The following is a 21,908-nucleotide window of genomic DNA, read 5'->3' as shown; positions in this document are numbered from 1 at the left end:
TTACTTGTGCATATGTATGTTATGAAACTGTATGTAGTAGCCCGTGCTCGAATTCAACCCTTCACTGTCACTGAATGCATAGTCATACGCAGACTATTGACATTATGAGTGACTACTAATTATGAGACTTAGTTTGATCATTTGGTTATTGGTCCCTGTTCGCAGGGTGGTGCCCCGTTGTTATTAATAATCATTAATAATTGTTACATACATCAATAATTCTATTGATGTCAAGAATTCAGTTTCTTAAATGCTGATAACCCAAACACGCTCCATTAGGTTCCCAACATGGTCTTATACATTAAAATATAACAATGCTGCATCCTGAGCATAGCGAGTGAAGATCATCTGACCAGATTGTACAATGTGCATATTTCGTTACACCGAACCATCTGAGGGGCCGTCATTGTTTGGAGAAGGGCGGGCACTTTCAAAAAAGTACTTTGGATGTACCGTCTGTCAATCAAACTGCTGTTGCAGCCTCTACACCAGCGGTTCCCAAACTGCGGGCCACGCACCCCCTTCTACATCCCGACCGGGTTCACACACCCCCAATCTCTCCCCCCGAGGGGTTTAGAATGAGTAATTTCTCCCTTGATGTGGAAATGATGTGTTGCTTGATTTTCACTTGTCTTTATGCCAATCTCATCACGTCCCCCAGCAGCTTTCACCTTTGTACCCAATTTCAGCTTTGCTGCTCTAAAATCTGCCTCCTTGATTTTTTTTTTACGTGACATTATATGGGTAGATTTCGAGATTGATCTCGAGTGGAAAGCTGTTGACTTGACTAATTGTTTACTCTAGTTGTCATTTTATTTCTCCCCATCTCTCTCCTTTCCTGGCATTAGTCTACTCTTCACTTTTTAATAACGGCAATATATTCCTTCCAAAATTAATCAATTCATCTTGTACAACTCAGGACATACAAATATAACACAAATAATGCAAAATCTGTATTTATCTAGGATTGCCCATTCTTTATTTGATACAAATGGCTTTTTTGTGTTTGAGCCCGAGTGTGTAAACACAGGTCAGTGTTGAGCAGCTACCAGAGGAAAACCTTGAATTTGAATCTGCACAGAGAGTTTGTACAAGCCTTCGTGCTGTACGGATATACTCCTCCTAGTCACAACAAAATAACTTTGAACCTTTAAGTGATCGAATCTGCTGCTGCCAAAGCACAGTTTACCACACTTTAAAATGGTAGGATTAAGAAAAGCCATTGATCTTCATAAGCAGTTCTGCCGGCACTGACATTAATATGCGCCAGTCATTCTCCTCCTCGTGAATAATATGCATGGCTAATTCAATTAACAAGCAATATCTTAGATAAACATTCAAATAAGGGGAGAAAAAAACAATGATTCACTTTCAGCGTGAATCTAATCTCCAAAGGATTGACCTAAAGCCCAGCAGTGATTTGATTTAGCATGTCATTCTTTTGGCAAAGGAAACGTCAACACTCGTCAGAGTAAACATTAGCCGGAGAATTAAGGGAGACGCGCTGACATGTGACTTTGACTCGCAACAGCACAAGCAACACACATATAGATAGACAAACACGTAAAAGCCATTGAAACACAGAGAGCAGAGTAAAGCAGAGAGAAGAGAGTTGCATTGGTCACCTACCTGAGACACAGATGAAGGTCATGTAGTCTCCCTGCCCACCAGTGGCCAGGAAGGGGACCTTCTTCTTGGTCCTCCGCTTCACCTGCACAGCAGCAAGCATCTTCTCGTCGTGGGGTGTGAATACCACCTTGTTGATGGCTGACTTGGCACTCATCTCCGAAGTAAGCGGGGGTTAACAGCTGGCGAACAGTGTCAGAGGCGAGGACACGATCCACTCTTCCTGAAGGGGGGGAGGGGGGAAGAGAGAGAACAGCAAACTAAATTAGTAGAAATGATAGATCAGGCTCACTACTTACAGGATTGTACCCCTTTTTGGCAACTTTATAACACATTACAGTACAGATGTCACATTTTAAGATATAATGTAATCATTTAAAACTGGAAACACAGTTGTGACTGAAATGGCACTAATGTAATCATATAAACTGCTTCTCCAAACTTGTCTCCATCATTGGCACAACTGTTTCTGAGCAATAAGACCAGTGATGTGACTCAGAGAGGATATCTATCTAACACCACACAGCCTGTATTCCACCTCAGCAAGGCCTTTTGCACTTTGTGCTGCTGCACAGAAAGCAGAACATCAGGTCACTTGGAGACACCCACATAAAGGCGAGCCCTCTTCACAGGTTGTACGTCTGTGTAGTGAGCCGTTAAAGTATAAAAAGTCAAATACACTAGGTACAAAACACTAAAGGTGCAGAAGAGATGATGTTGCCTGATTGTGTGGTGTGTAAAATGTTCTAAATAATTAACAATCTTGAAATTGAGAAGAGGCAACTTCTTTACAACTGAAATTACTTTTTTTATTATTACAAAGCGATGTACCAAAAGAAAAGGTACCGTTGGGGTCCGGTACCAGTTCAGATGTGAACAGTACCCAACCCTAAAAAGCAACAGGCCTTGCTGAATAGCCCTGAGTTTGTATTGTTGTCCACCATTGTATGTTTTACTGCTGTTGTATGTACTGCTGTCGGGTGTGTACAGTGCTGTGGAAAGAAATCTCCCCTTGGTGGACAATATAAAGTATACAGTAAAGCAAAACATAGGTTTTTTTCCCTTGTTTTTGAGTCAACCCTTGTGTAAAAGATAACCCAAAGAGCATGAAGTGAGCAGGAGAAATCGGTGTGTTCAATCACTCCCCTCGGTCTCCAAAAGTACACACAGCCAATCTAAATCCAAACCCTCTCCACTGCTCACAGTGTGCAGCATGTTAAAAGTAATGACAGAGGGAGTTAAAAAGCTCCAAAATGGAGACTGGTTACGTCTCTCAACGCTCCATCTCTTGAAATGTGTTGTCGACGTTCCTCTTGGAAGCACTGCCACGCGCAGCGATGAAATGACTTCCGCTGAAGCTGTTGAAAGTACTGGAAAGTCTCCCTGATACAGAGCAGCAATCATGTTTCTATTATTACCAGCCAGTGTCTGCTGGGGAATTCATTTCTTGGGGACTGGGAGTATACCACGGGAGACACAGCAGTGTGTCTGACTGTGTCCGGGAAAACTGGGCTTGAATGCGGGATACAGTCAAAAAGAAGAGCGTTAATTCGGTCCAAATGCTCTCATGAGGACCATAAAGCTTAATCATTTTCTCAGCCACGCACATTCAATTGAGACACACAAGGCCACTCTCTCGAACCGATCTATCCGTCAGTCTCAACCAGTCAATTACTTGCTCTACTGTGAGGCAGTCAGCCACACTCCAAAAAATGCCCTCATCAAACTGGCTTGCTAACAAATAACACAGACACAAAGTTGTTTTGTAACGGGCGCAGCGAGCTTTTAAATGAGTGTTCAGCAGCTGAGGAGAGGCGAGTGGAGGAAAGGTTTCGTACACTGGTGCTCATAAAAGCAGAACCTGCCGGGGTTCAAGGTTTACAAGGACAGTAAAACAAAGTGCACGAGCCAACTTCTCCGCCCCGAAACTTAGCGGCTGAAAGGCTGCGATTGTTGACTGGTGGTCATTGTTGAAGTCGGACTACGTCAGGCCAGAACACGTTGAAGCGCAGTGGAACACAAAAGCCTTTCACAATACCGTGGCTGCACTACAATGCAATCGAATCAATAGCCCCATGCTGAGTAGTGCCGTCATGACGCTGTTATTGTTGCATTTCTGTTGAGTGTGTCAGCTTGATGGTATTCTGTGAGACAACATTAGCTGGTGGTTTCATACTGAATTGCATTACAGGCAACGATAATGTGTGGAATGTGTACTGAGGTCAACAAAAGGAGTTAAATCGTCATTTCTTTGACACAAGTCACTAAAAAGAATTTAGATTGCAGTTTTCACAAAAGGTGAAATGTCTTACAAGGCCGGTGTATTGCACTGTATTATGTTGTACAGGTGTTCATGACTGGGATATCTACTCCGTCTCCCTTCCAGCAATGCAAGACCTCACAGTAAACAGAAATCCAGGCCAAGATTTTGTGGAAAGTAATTAGAGAGGCTAATAAATATGCCTTTGGAATTCAAAGGATGCCCAACATCCCAACATTTTGGCTCGGGGGGGAAAAAAAAAAAGACCTAAACCTTCCAATAAAAATACGACACCCGTGCTCAAGCACAAAGTTGTATCGCACACAACCCCCTGTCAAAAAGCAGGAGAGCTCTCAAAAGACTTGGACTCACACATACACAGTCCTGTTGTGTCGTGACCAGGTCTCTCTTGAGAATGAGCCCCCGTGTCTCTCAATGAGATTACCTGTCTAAATAAAGGTTGACACATTTCTGAGGTTAGCTTAAAATGAAACCGGCATTTACATCTTTACCACGGACAGTAGTTTCAACTCGTGTGTGTATCAGAGCCTTCAACGCTGTGACACAATTTAAAGAAATGAGAGAGTTGTTTTCAGATTAGGATTTCCTTGTTGAGGGCCATTCGTCATTATATCATGCATCAACTAACCTATCGTTGTACTGTACACATCTGTGTTCATACTCATTTACATTTGCACAGCAACACTCACCCTCACTGTTCATATGTTCGTCCCTTCTCAGTTACTGAATGGCACAATAAAGAAAACAAAACCAGAAAAACTAAGAATAAAAGCCACTCGTCTTGTTGCTCTCTGGAACAAATCAGCCCAGCGGAGTTCCTCACCGTGGAAGCCCTAACCCATAACATCTCTCCTTCTTCTCTTCTCTCCTCCAGCTGAGAAGGAAGCCTGTGCCCACGTCTTCCCGCAAGCTGTCACCAGGCAAAAGGGAGCGCATATCCCCCCCCCCCCCCCCCCCCACTTAGGTGACCCGCTGAAGCATGACAGCATGGAGGGATAAGGGGATGGGGGGGGAAGAAAACAAGGAGGAAGAGGAGGAGGAGGGAGACAGGAGCCTCCAGGCAGGGAAATGTAGCCAGCTACAATGCATAGCTTCTGGTTTGACTTTGAGCAGTCTTATGCAATGCTCACAACGCAGGGCCGAGTAGATGTACTGGAGGGAGCCGAGGAGCTGCTGTGGCGGTGAAAACGACGTACATTTCTTTCACGGCTGCTTATCGCCCCATTTCCGAGCGGAGCCCCTTTCAAAGCACTTCAGTAACTGTGGCTGTGGTGTATTGCCAAGCTGTCGAAAGGAGCAGCCCTGTTTCCTTGCGCCCCTCTTGCCCACTGTGTGTTCATGTGAAATCTGTTGAGTCGGTGCTCGGGGCTCTCCCGGGACCTCGCTGGAGCGGGGGTCCTTTGAGTTAGCTGCACAGCCACTTCTTCGAGCATCAACACAGTCCTGCTCTCCAGCCCGTGGGGACCTGCCGCTGTAGCAGAAGGTGCATAAGCAGAGGAAAGGGACAGGTGGATGAAACAGGCCTCATCACACTCAGTCCATAGTTTTCGTTTGGAGACGCATAAATTGTCAACGCCAAACCTTCAGTTGGCACACGCAAAGAAATCCACCTGGTGAGGAACTGCAAAGTAGATTTACTCTTCTGCTCGTAAAATGAAATTGCTAGCAGCGTGTGACAGTGTGAACAACATTGATCACATGGATATGAACTACAGCGAGGATGTGGACTCGTGAGCTGAGGCATACTGAAGGACGACTGAAACCCTGACGTGTACGTTTTGTCTGTGTGTGAGCTTTTAGTATCTCTGCGAGGACGAATTTGAGTAACTATGACCGTGAGACTGAGAACAGAATTAGGTTTAGGTTCAGGTTAAGGTAAGGCCATTCAAACACGTATGTGTGCGCATGCATCAGAAAGAGTGATAAGCGTGGGAAAACACATTTCTGTGCCTTATCTTCACTTCTCACAGAACGCCCACCACTGAATGGGAATTACTACGCATCAACTTGTATGATATTCTGACAGCTTCAGCTAGGGGAACGCTCACACATACATGTGTTGCTGCAGTCTCTTAAATATTCTGCAACCTACACACCGGAGCTTTTTCAGCAGGTTTGCGTGGAGTCTCGAAAAGTGCAGGTGCAGAGCGGTGGGCTACGCAGCGTCGAAAGCTCATTCCGATCCATTTCGGATCAAAATCGAAATGATAGCCCTAGCACTAGCACTCTGACTAAAACTTGTTCAGTGTATTCGTGGAGCACCATGTGCAGTATTTGAGAGTCAGGAGCAATGGCACACAAACATTCAGCAAACACAGACAAGTGAACTGCACTGGTGTGTCAACAAGCATTTTCCCCTTGGGGGGGGGGGCAGCAACAAGACAAGGAACTACAGTCCAGTAATCTTCAAATATGCTTAATTCCGTCAAATCTGCGGTGCGGTTTGAAAGACTGGGTTTGAAAACAAGTAAAGTACGCAGAGCTGAAGGAGCGGAAAACTAAACAATCTCATAAGTTATTTCAAGCAGAGCTGCGACTCGACCACGTTCTCCAGATTCAGCCACTAAGCGCAGCGTTGTCTTTGTCGACACTGAGGTTCTGAGCTGCGCTCTCCTCGCGCTGCATTCTAGCACACTCAGGGGAAAAAAACTCACAACCAAATCCTTAGATAGAATCTTTAGATAATAAAGCTATCACCCATAAATGGCTATTCTGAGAGATGCTACTACTGTAATTTGTAGGCTGCTCTTAGAAAGGCGAGCATATTTCGAGGAGGAGCGTGAGGGACGAGAGGATCAAAACATTTTCGGATTAAGATCCTTCTCATAATTTCAATCGCTTTTTTCCATCTTGCCTTAGTAATTAGTGTCTTGACTGTGAGCTGCACTTTTTCTCTTCATAATATCCGAGGCAAACAATGTACATTGTGTACTGTGGGACAAAAGGTAAAACGTACAGAATACATACTGCACATCCTGCTGATGTCTATTTCATGTTCTAAGAAATAATGGAAACCATTCATCACAAAAAAAGAATGTCTCTAACTCAAAGCAGCAGGTTGAATACGTCTAGACTCTTTTCCCTGAAAAAGAAAGATATGGGAGGAACCATCCATTTTCCTCAGCTGCCAGTGAGGGTTATATAGTGCCATGGAGGTATATGGGCTCGCCGTGAATCAGTGAATGACATGCCAGGCCCTCAAGGCAGAGCACCTTTTGGCAATAAACATGTGGGAGGGACAGGACAGTCGTAGGTAAATAGCAAAAAAGCAAATATAGAGCACTTAGCAATAGATGATCCGGGACAACGGCTTGAGGCATTCACAATACAAAAGGTGAATGTAGAATTAGTTTGCATAAGGATAAGCTAAAAGCAACAGCACTGCGCCAGAGTACGTATAGCCAGAATAATAGATTTGGATGAAGACAGAGGTGATGCTTATGATCATAGCAAAGAGAGAAACCACAGTTTGGGAGGATACAGATCCCATAGTGTCATTTTATCAGAAACACTGACAGGCTGGTCTTTCGATCCACCAAAGAAACCGGGAGCTTTAAGTCCGTATGTCTGCAACGGTATCTGTCCAACAACAGAACAAGCTGAGGCGGTGGACACACAGGAAGGGAGCCAGCTCGACAGTTTACATTATGCTGACTGTAATTGGACAGTGAAGTATGGGGGAGGGTATAATCATATCTTTTATGGCATGCCAGAGCAAATTAAGCCCTGAACTCCTGCATAGGACAGAAGCTATACGTTAATGTAAGTGGGTTACTTCACGCCATTGGGAGGCACAGGGGTAGGATTAGGAGCCTCATAGATAATGTCAACCAAACGCCCCCCCAGGTCTCAACCTGTCACAGAGAGATACAGCGGTGGCGACATGTGCTAATTGGTCTTCGGACGTTCTCTTGTTTTCTATCTTTCGAATTAGCAGAGAGCAAGCCCAAGCATTTTGGAGCCTAAGAACAACTATGTACAAGAAGAAAAAGATTATAAAAGAAAGAAAACATGTTAAATGATTCTACAGAGTATAGGCTCCAACTTGTATGGTCAATGTGAAGATTCAAGCCTTGCTTCTTCCATTTTGGTGATGCTCAAATATTTTAGGACACTTTGATTGATAATAACCCCTTGCATCTAAAAAGAAAAAAAGAGAAGACACTTTGGAAATGCAAGGGGTTAACCTGTAAACATACATTACAATTCTAATTTGCAGCTGCTTAGTCTGCATAATGCCTTGGGAAAGTTCTGCTGTAGCAGACAAGTAACCCAAACATTTACTTCAAAGCAAACCAAAAACACATATTCAGTGTTACGTTACACTAAAAAAAAAAAAAGCAACCTGCAATGATCCAGGTATTTAACATTCAACTTTTAATGTTGATCAAATAAATTGATTAACTGATTATTAATGTCTACAACACTTTCAGTCCACGTGGTTCACTTGCACCAGCACAAACTACCATCATTAGATTTCCTTGTTGCACAACATGTGACCATAATGACCATAATGACCATAATGTCATAATGTGGGGATTTTATGATCATATAAGTGATAATTGTAGTCTCATATTGCTTCATGAGCAAACACAGAAGCACAGCCTATAATCATAACACTCATATTCAAGGTGGACTACACCCAAATGCACTTGTCTGGGCTGACGGGAAATTCACTAGAATATTTGAATCAAACTTGTTCTGTTCAAATACTGGACGCTGTGACGCTGTTTATAATGACCAAACACGGAGGCGCGGGTCACCTCCGTGAACACCGTAAAACATAAACATGACAAATAACGTCAATAAACTGGAATTCTCCTAATTTTGTCAAAGCAAACGCAACAACACGTCATCACCAACTTTGCTTCCCAAACAGGAATGTTATAAAACAACGCTAAGTTTACACAAATGTGAAAAAGAAAACAGTAGGCTATACGATACACGTCTTAGTACAGCACGTGCACAAACTGTTCACCAGGTAAGGCGCGCGCACACTTGTTCCGAATCCTGTAGAGCAGCTCGCGCACCCCCAGGGGTGCGCGCACCCCACTTTGGGAATCCCTGCTGTAAGTGGTTGATAGATTGTTGACCAGCGTAGAGGCGCATGAACGTAAAAAACACACTTCCTGCAACAATTAAACTTGTCCACGCGGAAAACTAGTAATGCGTAAATTGACTTTTCGAAACAAACGGAGGCAGAGGTTGGAGTTAGCGTCACTTACCGATGTGTTCAGCGGCGGTTTATCCTCGTGCGGCTCTCCTCAATTTCCTTCGGTTAATTTCTCCAGCTGCTGTCACACTTCGGCCACTTTCAGCAGCCTCTTCCGCGTCGTAGGGTGTCTTGTCAGACTAAACAGGAGCCGCTCGTGCTCAACATCGCGTCGACTTCACTTCTGCGACAGTTGCTGTTGGTTTGTAAGCGGAGAGAAGAGAGTTCGTTTCCCCTGCTGCCGTTTCTGGGGAGAGACCGTCTGACTGCGGCTGTGTGTGTGTGTGTGGATGGGAAACCAGTAGCAGGTTCCCAGACACACACACACACACACACACACTCGCCCTCCCCGCCAATCACGTACAGTATCACACCACCACGTAGCCTGCAGCTCACATCTGCATGTTTTGGTCTCCGTACTATCACATAAGCTACATTCCAACTGCAAGTCTCAATAATAGGCACGTCATAAGAATATGAGTTGAAAGATATAATGATAAGTTATGTTGTTTATGGTTTTTATTACCAAGTCTCTACGACTCACACGGTATTAACATGTCCAGTAGCTAGGGCATTCCCAAAGGTCAGCATTAAATAAGAGTTGTTTACCTTTTTTGAATTACTTGTTGAGACTGAGGACTCGTGACAAAGACACTTTGAGTCCTTATGGGGATGTTTTAGAATGAGTGCTTTTTATTCCCTCGTCTGTGTGAGTCAACCCTTAAATAGCTTCCCACAGTATGGCTGAATGAACAATAACTAGGACATTCCCATGTCCACGATATAAAAAAACAAAAGAATAGCTTGTAACTTTGTTAAATTACTTGTTTGGACTGTACACTGTGAGGTTAATGGCCCCACAACAGAGACTTAAAGTCCTTATAGGGAAATACTGCGATGGGAATATAAAGGTAATATCTTTTACTTCTTATCACCCTGTCACTGAGAGTTAACCCATAAACATGTCTGATTAAAGTAGGCTCCCCACATTGTCAGCGGGAATTAGCAGAGTCCCGGGCACTCCCCAACGCCACCACTAAAAAAGCACCTTGACCTCTTTGAGTTGCTTGTTTAGACAAGCCTACACCAGCTGAACATTTTCCAACAGCTCACTGCTGGATGTGTGGGAGGAGTCGGTGTTCAAAACTGTCCTAACCTTCCAGCAGCAGTTTACAACCATTTTTTGTTTCTACAGCCATGCCAACAGAAATGTGTTCCCTGGGACTTCACAGACACACACACACACACACACACACACACACACACACACACACACACACACACACACACACACACACACACACAGAGGCAGTGGAACTGCATGTGTTTGTCTAATGTTTTGCTTGGCTGCGTTCAAGTCATGCAAATCTCCCTTCTCTAATTCCTCTCAAGAGTTGACTGCTTTGATAAGCTCCGTCTTCATTTTGAACACACTTGGACGATGCTGCCTCATCTGAGATAATTCAAGTTTGATGATGTGCTTCTGTTTCTTTGCCTGTGGGTCTCTGCAGCTGATCATTAACATGTTGCAGAGGGAACAGATGAGCATTTAAGCCACCATTTGCTGTTCCGGTTCTACCGTAGCAGATGTCTGCGAGTCTCTTGAGAAAGCTGCGATATTAAATGCATGATGAAGGATAAACAAAATCCACTTCTGGCTTACAAACAGCAGTTCAAAATCAAACATGAATGTTTTTGATTTCCTTCAATGCACTTTGCAGGCGGTTGTTTGACTTTGCATCTCTGTGGTAGCCTATGGTAATCTGCAACACCGAAGTCCTTGTAAGGTGTCATTTTAAGAATATATGACCAGCTGTATTAATTCGCTGCAGATGTCATTCTGTTTTTCACTTATGAATAAAATCGATGTACCGGCTATAAAGCTCCCACACAAATTATTCCCTAATCCATGCAGCTAAAAAAAACGAAATCATCCCAATAATCAAACATGAAAGTTCTTTATTCCTCCAGCCCATGAAGTTTCCTCTGGATCCTATTATTGTTTGTCTGGCTTTGTGATTCCACACTACAGAACGCTGCTCAACCATCTGGTACAGCATGTGGAAATAGTTCAATTTCAAGAATTTAGAATTGAAAAATGCTTCCACTTTGATTTACACACAGGCTCTTCTGTTGAGTGTAAAGTTGGATGTGGAGTGTTTTTGCTGTTATGGCTGCAGGGCCATTGGGACAGCAACAAGAAGGTATTGGATTCTAGACTGACACTGTAGAACTGTACCTCTGCGCTCCCCCACACGAGTAAACACTTTCACTGAAATGAGTCACTTTTTCCAGATTGAGGGGAAAAGAGGAAGTGGCCAAGGGGGAAAAAAATAATGCATACGCACACACGCATGAAACCACACAGACACACACACAAAAGCACAGAGGGTTAAAAGGGCATTAGCTGTTTCCTGCCGGTGAGTTTGGGAATTCAGGCAGCTGCGTCTGTCTAGGGAAAGACATGGCCGCTGATTGCTCTGATGAAAGAGGCAACACACGGAAACAAGACAAGGTTTCGACTTATACGGCACTACCAGTCTCCAAAACAGCCTGAAGAATGAATGCCCAACTGGTGAAAGCTTGACGTTGATGTTCATTGCTGAATTCAAAGCTGAGGTTATGCTTTTGGATGTGTGACACACCACAGAGGCCGAAACATCCGTCAGGTTTTGCTCATGCGGCTGAGATTCCCGCGATGAGTTATCGGACTGGAATCTGTCGCAAGTAACCAGTCGCAACTAATTCTGGTGAATTTGCTTGAATATCTTATACAGTACTCGTACCGTAACCTTTGTGCACTTTGGGAATTTAGGGGGAGTTATTTGTTTCGCTTTGCCTGAGTCATTTTCTGGAGCAGCTGTGCTTCCCTGACCTGAGTGCAGTTTATCCACTCAATAACAATGTTCCTAATATTCCCCTCAGATTTCACATCAAGCATTAAAGAATCAGTTTCATGCTGCTTAATGTTCTGTACCTGCTTGTTGCAGTGCTTCATCCCTCATAGAGAGTAATCGTCAATCTGAGTGACATTTGCTAGGCTCCGCTGCACTCGTGCATTCAGAATTTAAATGACTTGTGCATCATTTTATACACATTTTAAAGTCAGGATGGCATGCTTAGTGAAATATTTATGTCCAAGATGACTCTTCGGCTGCCCCCTTCACATGAAATGGAAAATCGATGTCTTCTGTATCATCTTTCCTTGTAATTATGTATGAAGTATTTGCCGTTATTCAATACTTTGGAATCTTGTTTTGAAGTTCAAAAGAGTTTGTGTGGGCTCTGGTAAAGATCCGTCCGCATGACAAGCTTGTAATTATGGACATGCCAAAGACTCCACGGGGTTGAGATGTTAATGGCGTTCCCACTCCTTGAGTACAATCAGTACTTTTTCCCTCAGAAGCTCTCCCACGTGGAGGCAGAAGCTGCTGTCAGAGCTCTACCTGGCAGTACGTCTCCCTTGGCTTCATCTCTTTCCCCCCACACAACCCTCCATCCTCCTCCCAAACTCCTGGAAAACATAATCATCCCTCCAGCCGGTGACGTCAGACAAGGAAACGGTGCAGACTGGCCGGATTAGGGAGAAGGAGGTGCCTCAGGCACCGTGGTGAGCAGGGTAAACATGGAGATCTGACGTTAGACGAATGGAACGGCGCTCCGACCACCGGCTGCCTCTCATCTCCCCACACGGCCACATGGCTGCTACACACACACCCTCACTGCACTCTCTTATTAGTCAGTTGTTTTTGTCCTTTCTCCATCTCGCTGCTGCACTAAAATCAAACACTGGATTCATATGGTTTGTTGTTTGCACTTCACAGTGTGTGGCATGAAACACACACATCAGACACTGGTTACAAAGCTGCATGAGAGCTCACTCGAGAGGAAAACATGTGCCATTGCGGTCGAGCTGACATGCAAAGATTACAGTGTATGAGGCGTGCTTTCATTTTGAGATTTCATGCGTGTGTTACATTGCAGAGAATACCAAGGAGTACATGTTTGACCCATCAGTGGCAGAGCTGTTCGCTGGTTCTCGGTAATTCCGTGGAACCCGCCGCGTTCGGTGGAAGGTGGACTGTGTGTTTATTTGAGGCGGCGGCGTCTGAAACCTTGTGTTTACGTTTCACTTGTCGAGTGAGGAAACAAGTGTGTGTGCTCGTTGCTGCTCTCCTCGTGCTCGTTTCACGTTATCGAACCAGGTCAAGTGTAACAATCCACTTTGCTGATCTTTAAGTGTGAAAAAAGGAACATATTTCGGCCTCGAATCTAGTATTGATTTTACCTGCTTGTGCCTGATGGGATATCTGTCACCTGTGGCTCCTAACCAATCGCATTAGATACACAAGAACTAAATCTTTGTCATGAAGCCGACCTCTGCGTTGCTTTTAAGACATCAACGAGCCGCTTGTCAAGGCTATTTCACCCTTTCTAAGGCGTATCTGTGTTCCTTTTACAATGAGTCATTCCAGCACAATTGTTGTCAAAACGCCTTATCCGATTGGTCCAGAAGATCTTTCAGATGATAGAAATTATCCGTATGACCTCTTGGGCACTGCTGAAACAGAAAGACCTGGGACTGCTGTAAAATGATGCCGACAAATAACTGCTCACAATGATGTCATTTGTGACCGTTTTGCTTCTTTTTTATTTAAGCGTGAATTTTGGGAGCAGTCATTGTAATATTCCTTTGCCAAAGACAGCCACTTTAATTCGATTTCATCGTCAGAATGCCCAGCCAGCCACAAGTAATGACTTTCATGCTCAGATCAATCATAGCTGCTTTGTCGCTTTACAAAAACATAGAAAGAGAAATTTGCTTTCAATCCCTGTTCTTAATTCTGCATCAATAATATGAGGGCGGTTGTTCAATCAACCTCACATTTCATTTTAATATCAAAAAATGAATATCTAATTCGATTCAGACTGTAGGTTTATGAGGGGAAAGGGGAGGTCTTGCTCATCTTGCAATCATTTGCATTCAACAGAACTGGTTGGACAAGACTTTTGAAGCAGTGTAGATGCTGTCAACATCACATCAAAACTGTTGATTGTAAATGCTCATTTTCTACATCGGGGAAGTACAAAAGAAAATACAATATGGGGTGCAAGACACCGTGACTAATTGTAGCTGTGAGACGTGTTTCTTTCAGTTTGTCTCAACCAAAAGTCTCTGTCTGTCTGAGTCCTCCGTCATCTGTCCCTGCCTGCCACTAACCCACTCTGGTAAAAGCAGCTAATTTGGCCGATCAATGAGCAGAGCCTTCTAGGAAACACAAAGAGCCAGGGATCCAATTTCATTTCACGAGTTCAATTTGGTCTTTATTGTCGGCAGGACAAGTGGTGTCACTCGGAGACGCTGTCATGGCCGTAATGTCACAGTGAGACAACCAACGATTGTTATCCTGTTTCTTTATTGTTGGAATGCTGTTAAGCAACAAAAAACCACGTAAGGGAATTAATGTTTGAACATGTTCACAATGACAATGCAGTGTGATCTACAGTTTATGATATTTACCATCTTAGTTCATCTTGATGGGGACATGAATGTCCGTACAGAATGTACCAAATGTCATGGTAAATCCATCCAATGCTGTAGAGACAGTTCACACAAAATCGAATGGTGGTGTTCACCAAAATCATTAGAAGCTATCATCTGGGGACCATGGATTTGTACACAATTTGGAACCAATCCATCAAGTACGTAATGAGATATTTCACTGGATGAGTGCCATCAGCGGCCTGCTGATGGCACGAGATGAACGGTCAGCGAATCTCCAAAGTCAGTAGGATTCATCCTCTAGGGGCGATGAATGTCTGTACAAAATCTCATGGTAATCCATTGAATTGTTGTTAAGACACTGCAATAGAAACCAAAAGTGTTGACCTGGTGGTGGTGCTTAATGAAAAGTCAGTATGGTTTATCCTCACAGGACCATGAATGGCCACGCATGTTTAAAAAAACAGCAAGATCTCCTCACTTTCTATCACCGTGGCAGCAAATATTTGAACCTCCAGCCACCATGAAACATCCTCTGATGATTAGTTAGAAAGGAAATGGATCTGGTCAAACTCAACACACTGGTCTGATGAGAAAAGAGGGTTTTCCTTAAAGGGAATTTCAAAGCTAATCTGAAACCAGCAAATCAGTACATCTGCTGTCATGGCTGACATTATCAGCGCTGCAGTCACTGCAGGGTGAATGGTCAGAAACACTTTCGTAGAGAGAGATCCCCCATGACATTAACAATGACTTTAACCAGCTGTGAACTTCAGGAATGAGGAAAGCAGAGCCATTCCTCTCTTGAAACTGAACTTAGCACTTGTTTTCAACCAGGAAGCTGCAACGGGCAACAGGTGCAATGTTGCTCCCTGTATTGTGTTACTTCTTTTATGTTTTCCCTTCCTGCATTTGAATTGTTCGTGAGCAGCGCAATCTATAAATGTCACGCTCAAGTCTCCTCGTCATCCACCCCGTCCTCCCAAGGGGTCTAAAGGAATTCCACGTCACTAGGAACAGGATTGTTCTTGCGGAATTTGATTCATTGTTCCCACCGCGATGCCGCACACACCTCATCTGATCTCATAATTGACTGGAGGGTGATGGATACAAGCTCACAGGGATGTTGAAATGCAGTGTCAGCTATTAGGGGTTCAGGGTTGATTGCAAGAGACGACTGTAAAATGATATTATTTGATGAAATATGCACAATTGCAGGAAAGATGTACATTTTTTTAGATTCAAAGAATGTGGCATCAAGGCTGGAGTGTTCAGGGTTTTTTTAAACTCACCAGCCAGAGAAGAGAAGTTGAATTTATCAACCTAAAGTAGTTGTTGACTGCAATGAAAGGAAACAAAGTGTTTGATGATATGTAATTTAGAGTCATTGGCCAAATGACTTGAGCTCCTGACACCAAGAGAGTTGTTTATGTGTATCATCACTTCCTGATAAAGGCGCTCCTGTCATACATTACCACATGGTGGCAGCAGTGTGTTATAGACATGAACCTGACCAGAGGAAGCAGTTGTTTATTTCAGTAAGACTGTTTTATCTGAAGTTGAATGTTTTTGTTGTACTTTTGTTGAAAGATAAGCCTGACATTATTCTATACTTTTCTTACTGTCAATAAATCCCATGAAAATACCATTTTCCACCTCTCAATACAGTATAACTCGCCGACCCTGTCTGTAGCATTCAGTCCATTAGTTACTACCGAAGAGGTAAATCTAACAGGAGTAAATAGTGCATTTATTTTCAGTATTTTTACTCATTGGGTGCTATAGTGAGTATTTATGGCAGCAGGATGGTAAATGTGGGATTAAGCCAAACTAAACTGCAGTGTGTGTGTGTTCATGTAAATGAAGCGACCCACTGCAACATTGTGGCTCACCACCAACCACTATGACTAATGTACGACCTGCTGTACCTCTTCGGCCATAGACGCTCACTTTTTAAATCAATCGATTTTTTGTTGTATAATGAACTGAATTACCTGCTTTGTCAAATGAGTTCCTTCAAAGTAAGCCACTTCCAATCTGCAAAATGCACAATCGTGTGTTCGGAGAATTTTCACATTGTTTTCCAAATTAGAAGTGGAACGCAAGCATTTACAATAACACATCCTTTTTAAATACTACATTTTAGAAACATGACTAAGAGTCTGCAGCTTTCTGTTCGCAATACGTACAGTGTAACAGAGCCACAAACATGGCTGTAGTCTTACTCGGCTAGCTGTTTCCCCATACTTCCATTCTGTATGCTAAGCTACCTAACCGCATGCTGGCTTTAGTTCATATTGTTTATGAAATGTATCATTCTGCTTGTTTCTCAGAAAGAAGTGGATGAGTATTTCCCAAAAATGTTGAACTATTCCTTCAGCCATGAGACATGAGAAGAGTTTAACAAAACATCCAGCAGGTGGTGCTATACACTGAAATGGAAATTAATTTATCTTTAGTAATTTATCTTTAGTAAAGGTCATTAGGTACCCTTTAAGAGTATTGAGACCCTAAACCAAGGTGATGGCTTGATCCTCATCCGTAAATAGTTGAGTCTCAAGGTTTGTTAGATATGTCGGTGAAGAACGTGAAACTGGACGGTGAATTAGTAGGAAAATATGTGTTGGTGTTGGCTTTGATGCTGTTGCCATTCTCTCCCTAGGCTGGTCTTAAATGCGTTGACTGAGGAGGCACTAACTGTTGCGTGACTCAGGCTGTTCCATACTGGTGGTGTTCTACTCGAGAAAAAAGGTTTCCGTGGACCAGGCTGGTGTTGTAAAAACCAGCCTGGTCCACGGAAACCTTCTTGTATTGGTGCTGAGGGATTTTTTGAACAGACTATTGCCACATACTTGACTTCTGTTCGACTGTACGCTGTCGATTCCTGTCAGTATTTTAAAAGTTTGCACCATGTCGGCTCGTTTGCGGCGAACTTCGGCGAAGTTGCAAGTTGAGACTGGCAAGTTTGACGGTAACTATAAGGAATACCATCCACATGTTTTGATGTACGTTGATATATGGACCAAAGCCTGGAAGTTCCTGAGATTCATGGAGTTGTGGCAGACGACTCAGGTCGACGATGTTGCTGAAAATATCACACAGGCTTCAGAGGACAGGTTTCGTGACATCCCTGATCCTGTCTTTGGTGACATGTCAGACTCTGATTTTGAGAGCTTTCTATCTACACAGTCTTTAGAGGACATGTCACCGGAACCAACAGCGTCACCGGACGCTGAAAATATGACACAGTCTTTAGAGGACATGTCACCGGAACCAACAGCGTCACCGGTCGTCGACCAGCTGGAGAGCGGTCCTCAATGGGCCTATGCACAGCCTGCGCAGGACAACACCGAAGCAAAGAAGAAAGCATTCATTGAGATTATCTTGGGGAAGCTGGTTTCACGGGCATTCAGGAAATGCAAAGTGAGCTGCCCATCCGATACCGAGGCCATCAACATCATTCAGCGTCTGTTGGAAAAGACCTGGGCCGAAGTCGAGGGCATGGACTTTGATGTCGAACCAAAAACCTTCAAGGACCTCGACAAGACCATCTTTAACAAACTCTGGAAGAAGATGGGCCATAAAACAACGGTGCTGCTCAATTTGAGACGTGAGGATGAGGCACTTGAAAACCTCATCGCCTCCTCCATCAAAAAACACTTGACGCCACCAACAAATAAGAGCAAAGGCAAGTTATTCTCGTCCATGCGCCGAGCCATCGCCAACGTCCACAGGCGAGGACAGAAGGTCGATGTCATGTAGGTGACAACAATATTTCTCTCTCTCTCTCTCTCTCTCTCTAGCTTTGAAATGTCCTTGAAGGGAAACCCTCTTTTCTCATCAGACCAGTGTGTTGAGTTTGACCAGATCCATTAATTTTCTAACAAATCATCAGAGGATGTTTCATGGTGGCTGGAGGTTCAAATATTTGCTGCCACGGTGATAAAAAGTGAGGAGATCTTGCTGTTTTTTTAAACATGCGTGGCCATGTTTAATCCAGTAGTTAGTCCTGTGAGGATAAACCATGCTGACCATTCACCCTGCAGTGACTGCAGCGCTGATAATGTCAGCCATGACAGCAGATGTACTGATTTGCTGGTTTCAGATTAGCTTTGAAATGTCCTTGAAGGGAAACCCTCTTTTCTCATCAGACCAGTGTGTTGAGTTTGACGAGATCCATTTATTTTCTAACTAATCATCTGAGGATGTTTCATGGTGGCTGGAGGTTCAAATATTTGCTGCCACGGTGATAAAAAGTGAGGAGATCTTGCTGTTTTTTTAAACATGCGTGGCCATGTTTAATCCAGTATGTCCTGTGAGGATAAACCATGCTGACTTTTCATCCACCACCATCAACACTTTTGGTTTCTATTGCAGTGTCTTAACAACAATTCAATGGATTACCATGAGATTTTGTACAGACATTCATCGCCCCTAGAGGATGAATCCTACTGACTTTGGAGATTCACTGACCGTTCATCTCGTGCCACACTGTAAAAAAAAAAAAAAACCTTGAGAAAACTTTATCAAGGCAACTTGATGCAATCGATTTTCAAGTTCTCAACTTTTGACTACGGTAGTTGACTTTACTAAGATTTACAAGTTTGGACAAAAGTTCTGCCAACTTAGATTTTCTTGTTCACAGAATTGTGATATTTCTGTGAGGGTAACAATAAAATTCTTGTTTCAGTACCATGTGTTTCTGCCTTCAACAAACACAGATATACTAGTTGAATAAACATATAATTCTTGCTTCAGTGAGATACATTTTCCTAGATAACTCAATGAAAATGTAAGTTGCTGTAATTGTATTCAAGGAATTCTCAATAAATACTTTATTAAATACAATAAAAAGGCACACAGCTCAAAGTTAGCTCAAACCTTGTTTATTTCTCCTTGGTAAAAAGGTTTTGAACACGAGTTAAAAGTACTCAATGAGGTCTGTCTGGCCTTCATTAAACAATGGATTGGCACTGGATTCAGCAAGGCAATTATGTAAACAGTCAATGCAATGAATTTGAATATTTAAAACACTGGATGTGTCCCTCTATATAGACATGCATATGTAAATATATGCGTGTGTATATGTACATACACATATATGTATATACACACACATACACATATACGTATATACACACACATACGTGTATATATATATATTACGTGTATATATATATATATATACATACATACACACACACACAACTTATACATGAGTACCAACAATGAACATGAACAGTTTAAATACTGGATGTGTCCCTATTGTGAACTGCCAACTGACATTTCTTCAAATTCTGTGAATCTGAGGCAAAGGTGACTTAAAAGGTTACACATGAGAACAAACAATGCACTCAAACAGGAACAAAACAAAGCATTAGGTCCTGTCTGGCTTCCCCATCAGATTTAGAGCAAAAGCTTTGTTTTCAGAGACCGTATGCACTGCGAGCGTCGAGAGCCAAGTTCGAAAAAGATTGTTTGAATCCCTTCGAAGGTAAACCTCATCTCCTTTGGATAGTCAATGTCGATGGCATACAGTAGGCCAAAGAGGTATGCAAAGGCAGTAGAGAGGTCTGGTAGGTCTTGAAGCACGATGGTCCCTTCCAACACAACCGCTACATCTCGCACCTTTGGTAATATGGCAGCATCATCATCTTCAATGATGGTGAGGATGGCAACAAACACACCTCTGAGCACTCTCTTCTCATGGTCAGTGTCCTGAGGAAAAGCAACACATGCATGAATATAGTCGGGGTCGGCGATCTCAGAGCGAGGGCCGGTTAGTAATGGACGTGGGCCGGTATTGGACCGGCCCAAAACCCAGTCGGCCTACCGGGGATTCCCCCGGTATCCCCTATGGCCAGCCCGCCCCTGGTCCCATTCCTATTTACACCATCTCAAGCCCTCACAGTCTCTCACACTCAACCACTCAGGTGACGTCAGTAAGTCCTCGAGGGTTCAGGGTTTGAGGGTTTAGGGGGGACATTGGGATTTGGCCATTGACTGTGCTCAATGTCATCACCATCACCAGTCACCACCGTATTAATACCTTCCTTATTTGCTTTTCGTGGCGCTACTATGGCCATCAGGTGGTGTCAGCAGCTCCCCAGCTAATATGGCCACCAACACCTCCGTGTCCCAGCTGCTCGGCCGGTGACAGACGGCCGCGTGCTGTTTCCAAAGCATGCAAATGGAGAGACTGTCTGCGGGCGTTCTCTGATCTAATCTCCTCGTGCATCTGGCACTTGGAAACATGTCAGATTTGGGCAAAGAAACATTTGGAGCAATCTGGGACTCACCGAGAAGAAGACAGGGAATACAGGCGGTTGGGCACTGCCCTCTAGTGGAGAAGCATAACCAGTGATCATATGTGTGCAGGAAGTGTTGAGGAACACAGGACAACGACATTCATTCATTCTTTAGGTATAGTTTGTCTGAGCAAACCATTTCTGTAGATTATTTATCTCTAACCCTCTTGATCTTACTTTGCTCGATGCCGCCTCAATGCACTGCTGTATAATCATAAAACCTTCATCTGTAAGACAACGGTGTACTTTTTGATTTTTTTTATGAGATTCAGAGCATTGTTTTCTGTGGGGGGATCGTATGACGCATTTCAGGAGCTCAGATGAGCACTAAAATATGGGGTTCATGAGCAAAAGTTATTTTTTCCATGAGTTAATCATGCTCACCGTACTAAAGAAGAGGCCTTCATAACTAAAACAGTGAGTCACATTGAACTTCCTTCTCATAAATACAACATGAGCTGGATGACTGAGATCCTTAAAACAGGGCTGGCAATAACAGTCATGAAAAGACCATATCCAACAATAAGAATAATCATCCTACAAACAACCATAACCTGTGTAACCAAAGCCTGATCTAGCGAATTCATTTGTTCCATTCATCTCCATTGATGTCCACAAAGTGTGTAAGACGAGCCGCAGCATTGTACAGGAGGACACGTTCCTTCATTACAAATGCACGTTCTTCAGCTTGAGTAACATTTTCTGAAAATCCCAGAGCTCAGTTGTTTGAGGAAATTGAGCCTATAAAAAATTAAACTTTAATGTATGTTTGTGACCCACTTCTGAAGATTGATGTCTTTAGTGGGAATGAAAAGGCTTTGGAATAAATGCCACCGACATGGCTGGGATGTCACAACACTAGCACATTGTCGATTTTTGGTATTTTCATTGTTCACAATAACTAGAATATAGAGTAGCACCACCCGTATCCCTTAAGAAATACTGCATTTGGGCAAATGAGCGACGGCGCAGTTTTTA

At 43.3% G+C, this 21,908-nt stretch overlaps 1 protein-coding gene across 2 annotated transcripts in view; it reads right to left on the bottom strand.

Annotated features, from left to right (window-relative positions):
- Positions 1–9,393, bottom strand: part of stxbp6 (syntaxin binding protein 6 (amisyn)) — a 50,954-nt gene extending 41,561 nt beyond the window's left edge. For both annotated transcript variants that reach the window (XM_079286538.1, XM_079286539.1), the window contains exons 1-2: positions 9,133–9,393; positions 1,630–1,849 (exon numbers count right to left, since the gene is read on the bottom strand). In XM_079286538.1, the coding sequence (XP_079142664.1) occupies positions 1,630–1,783 (154 nt within the window). In that variant the 5' untranslated portion in view covers positions 1,784–1,849; positions 9,133–9,393. The remainder of the gene's footprint in view (positions 1–1,629; positions 1,850–9,132) is intronic.
- Positions 9,394–21,908: the final 12,515 nt, after the last annotated feature.

This window comes from Melanostigma gelatinosum (genome assembly GCF_949748355.1).
Source record: "Melanostigma gelatinosum genome assembly, chromosome: 16".
Classification (NCBI taxonomy): domain Eukaryota; kingdom Metazoa; phylum Chordata; class Actinopteri; order Perciformes; family Zoarcidae; genus Melanostigma; species Melanostigma gelatinosum.
The sequence above is the reverse complement of the archived record's forward strand: the minus strand, read 5'-3'. Positions and strand labels throughout refer to the sequence as shown.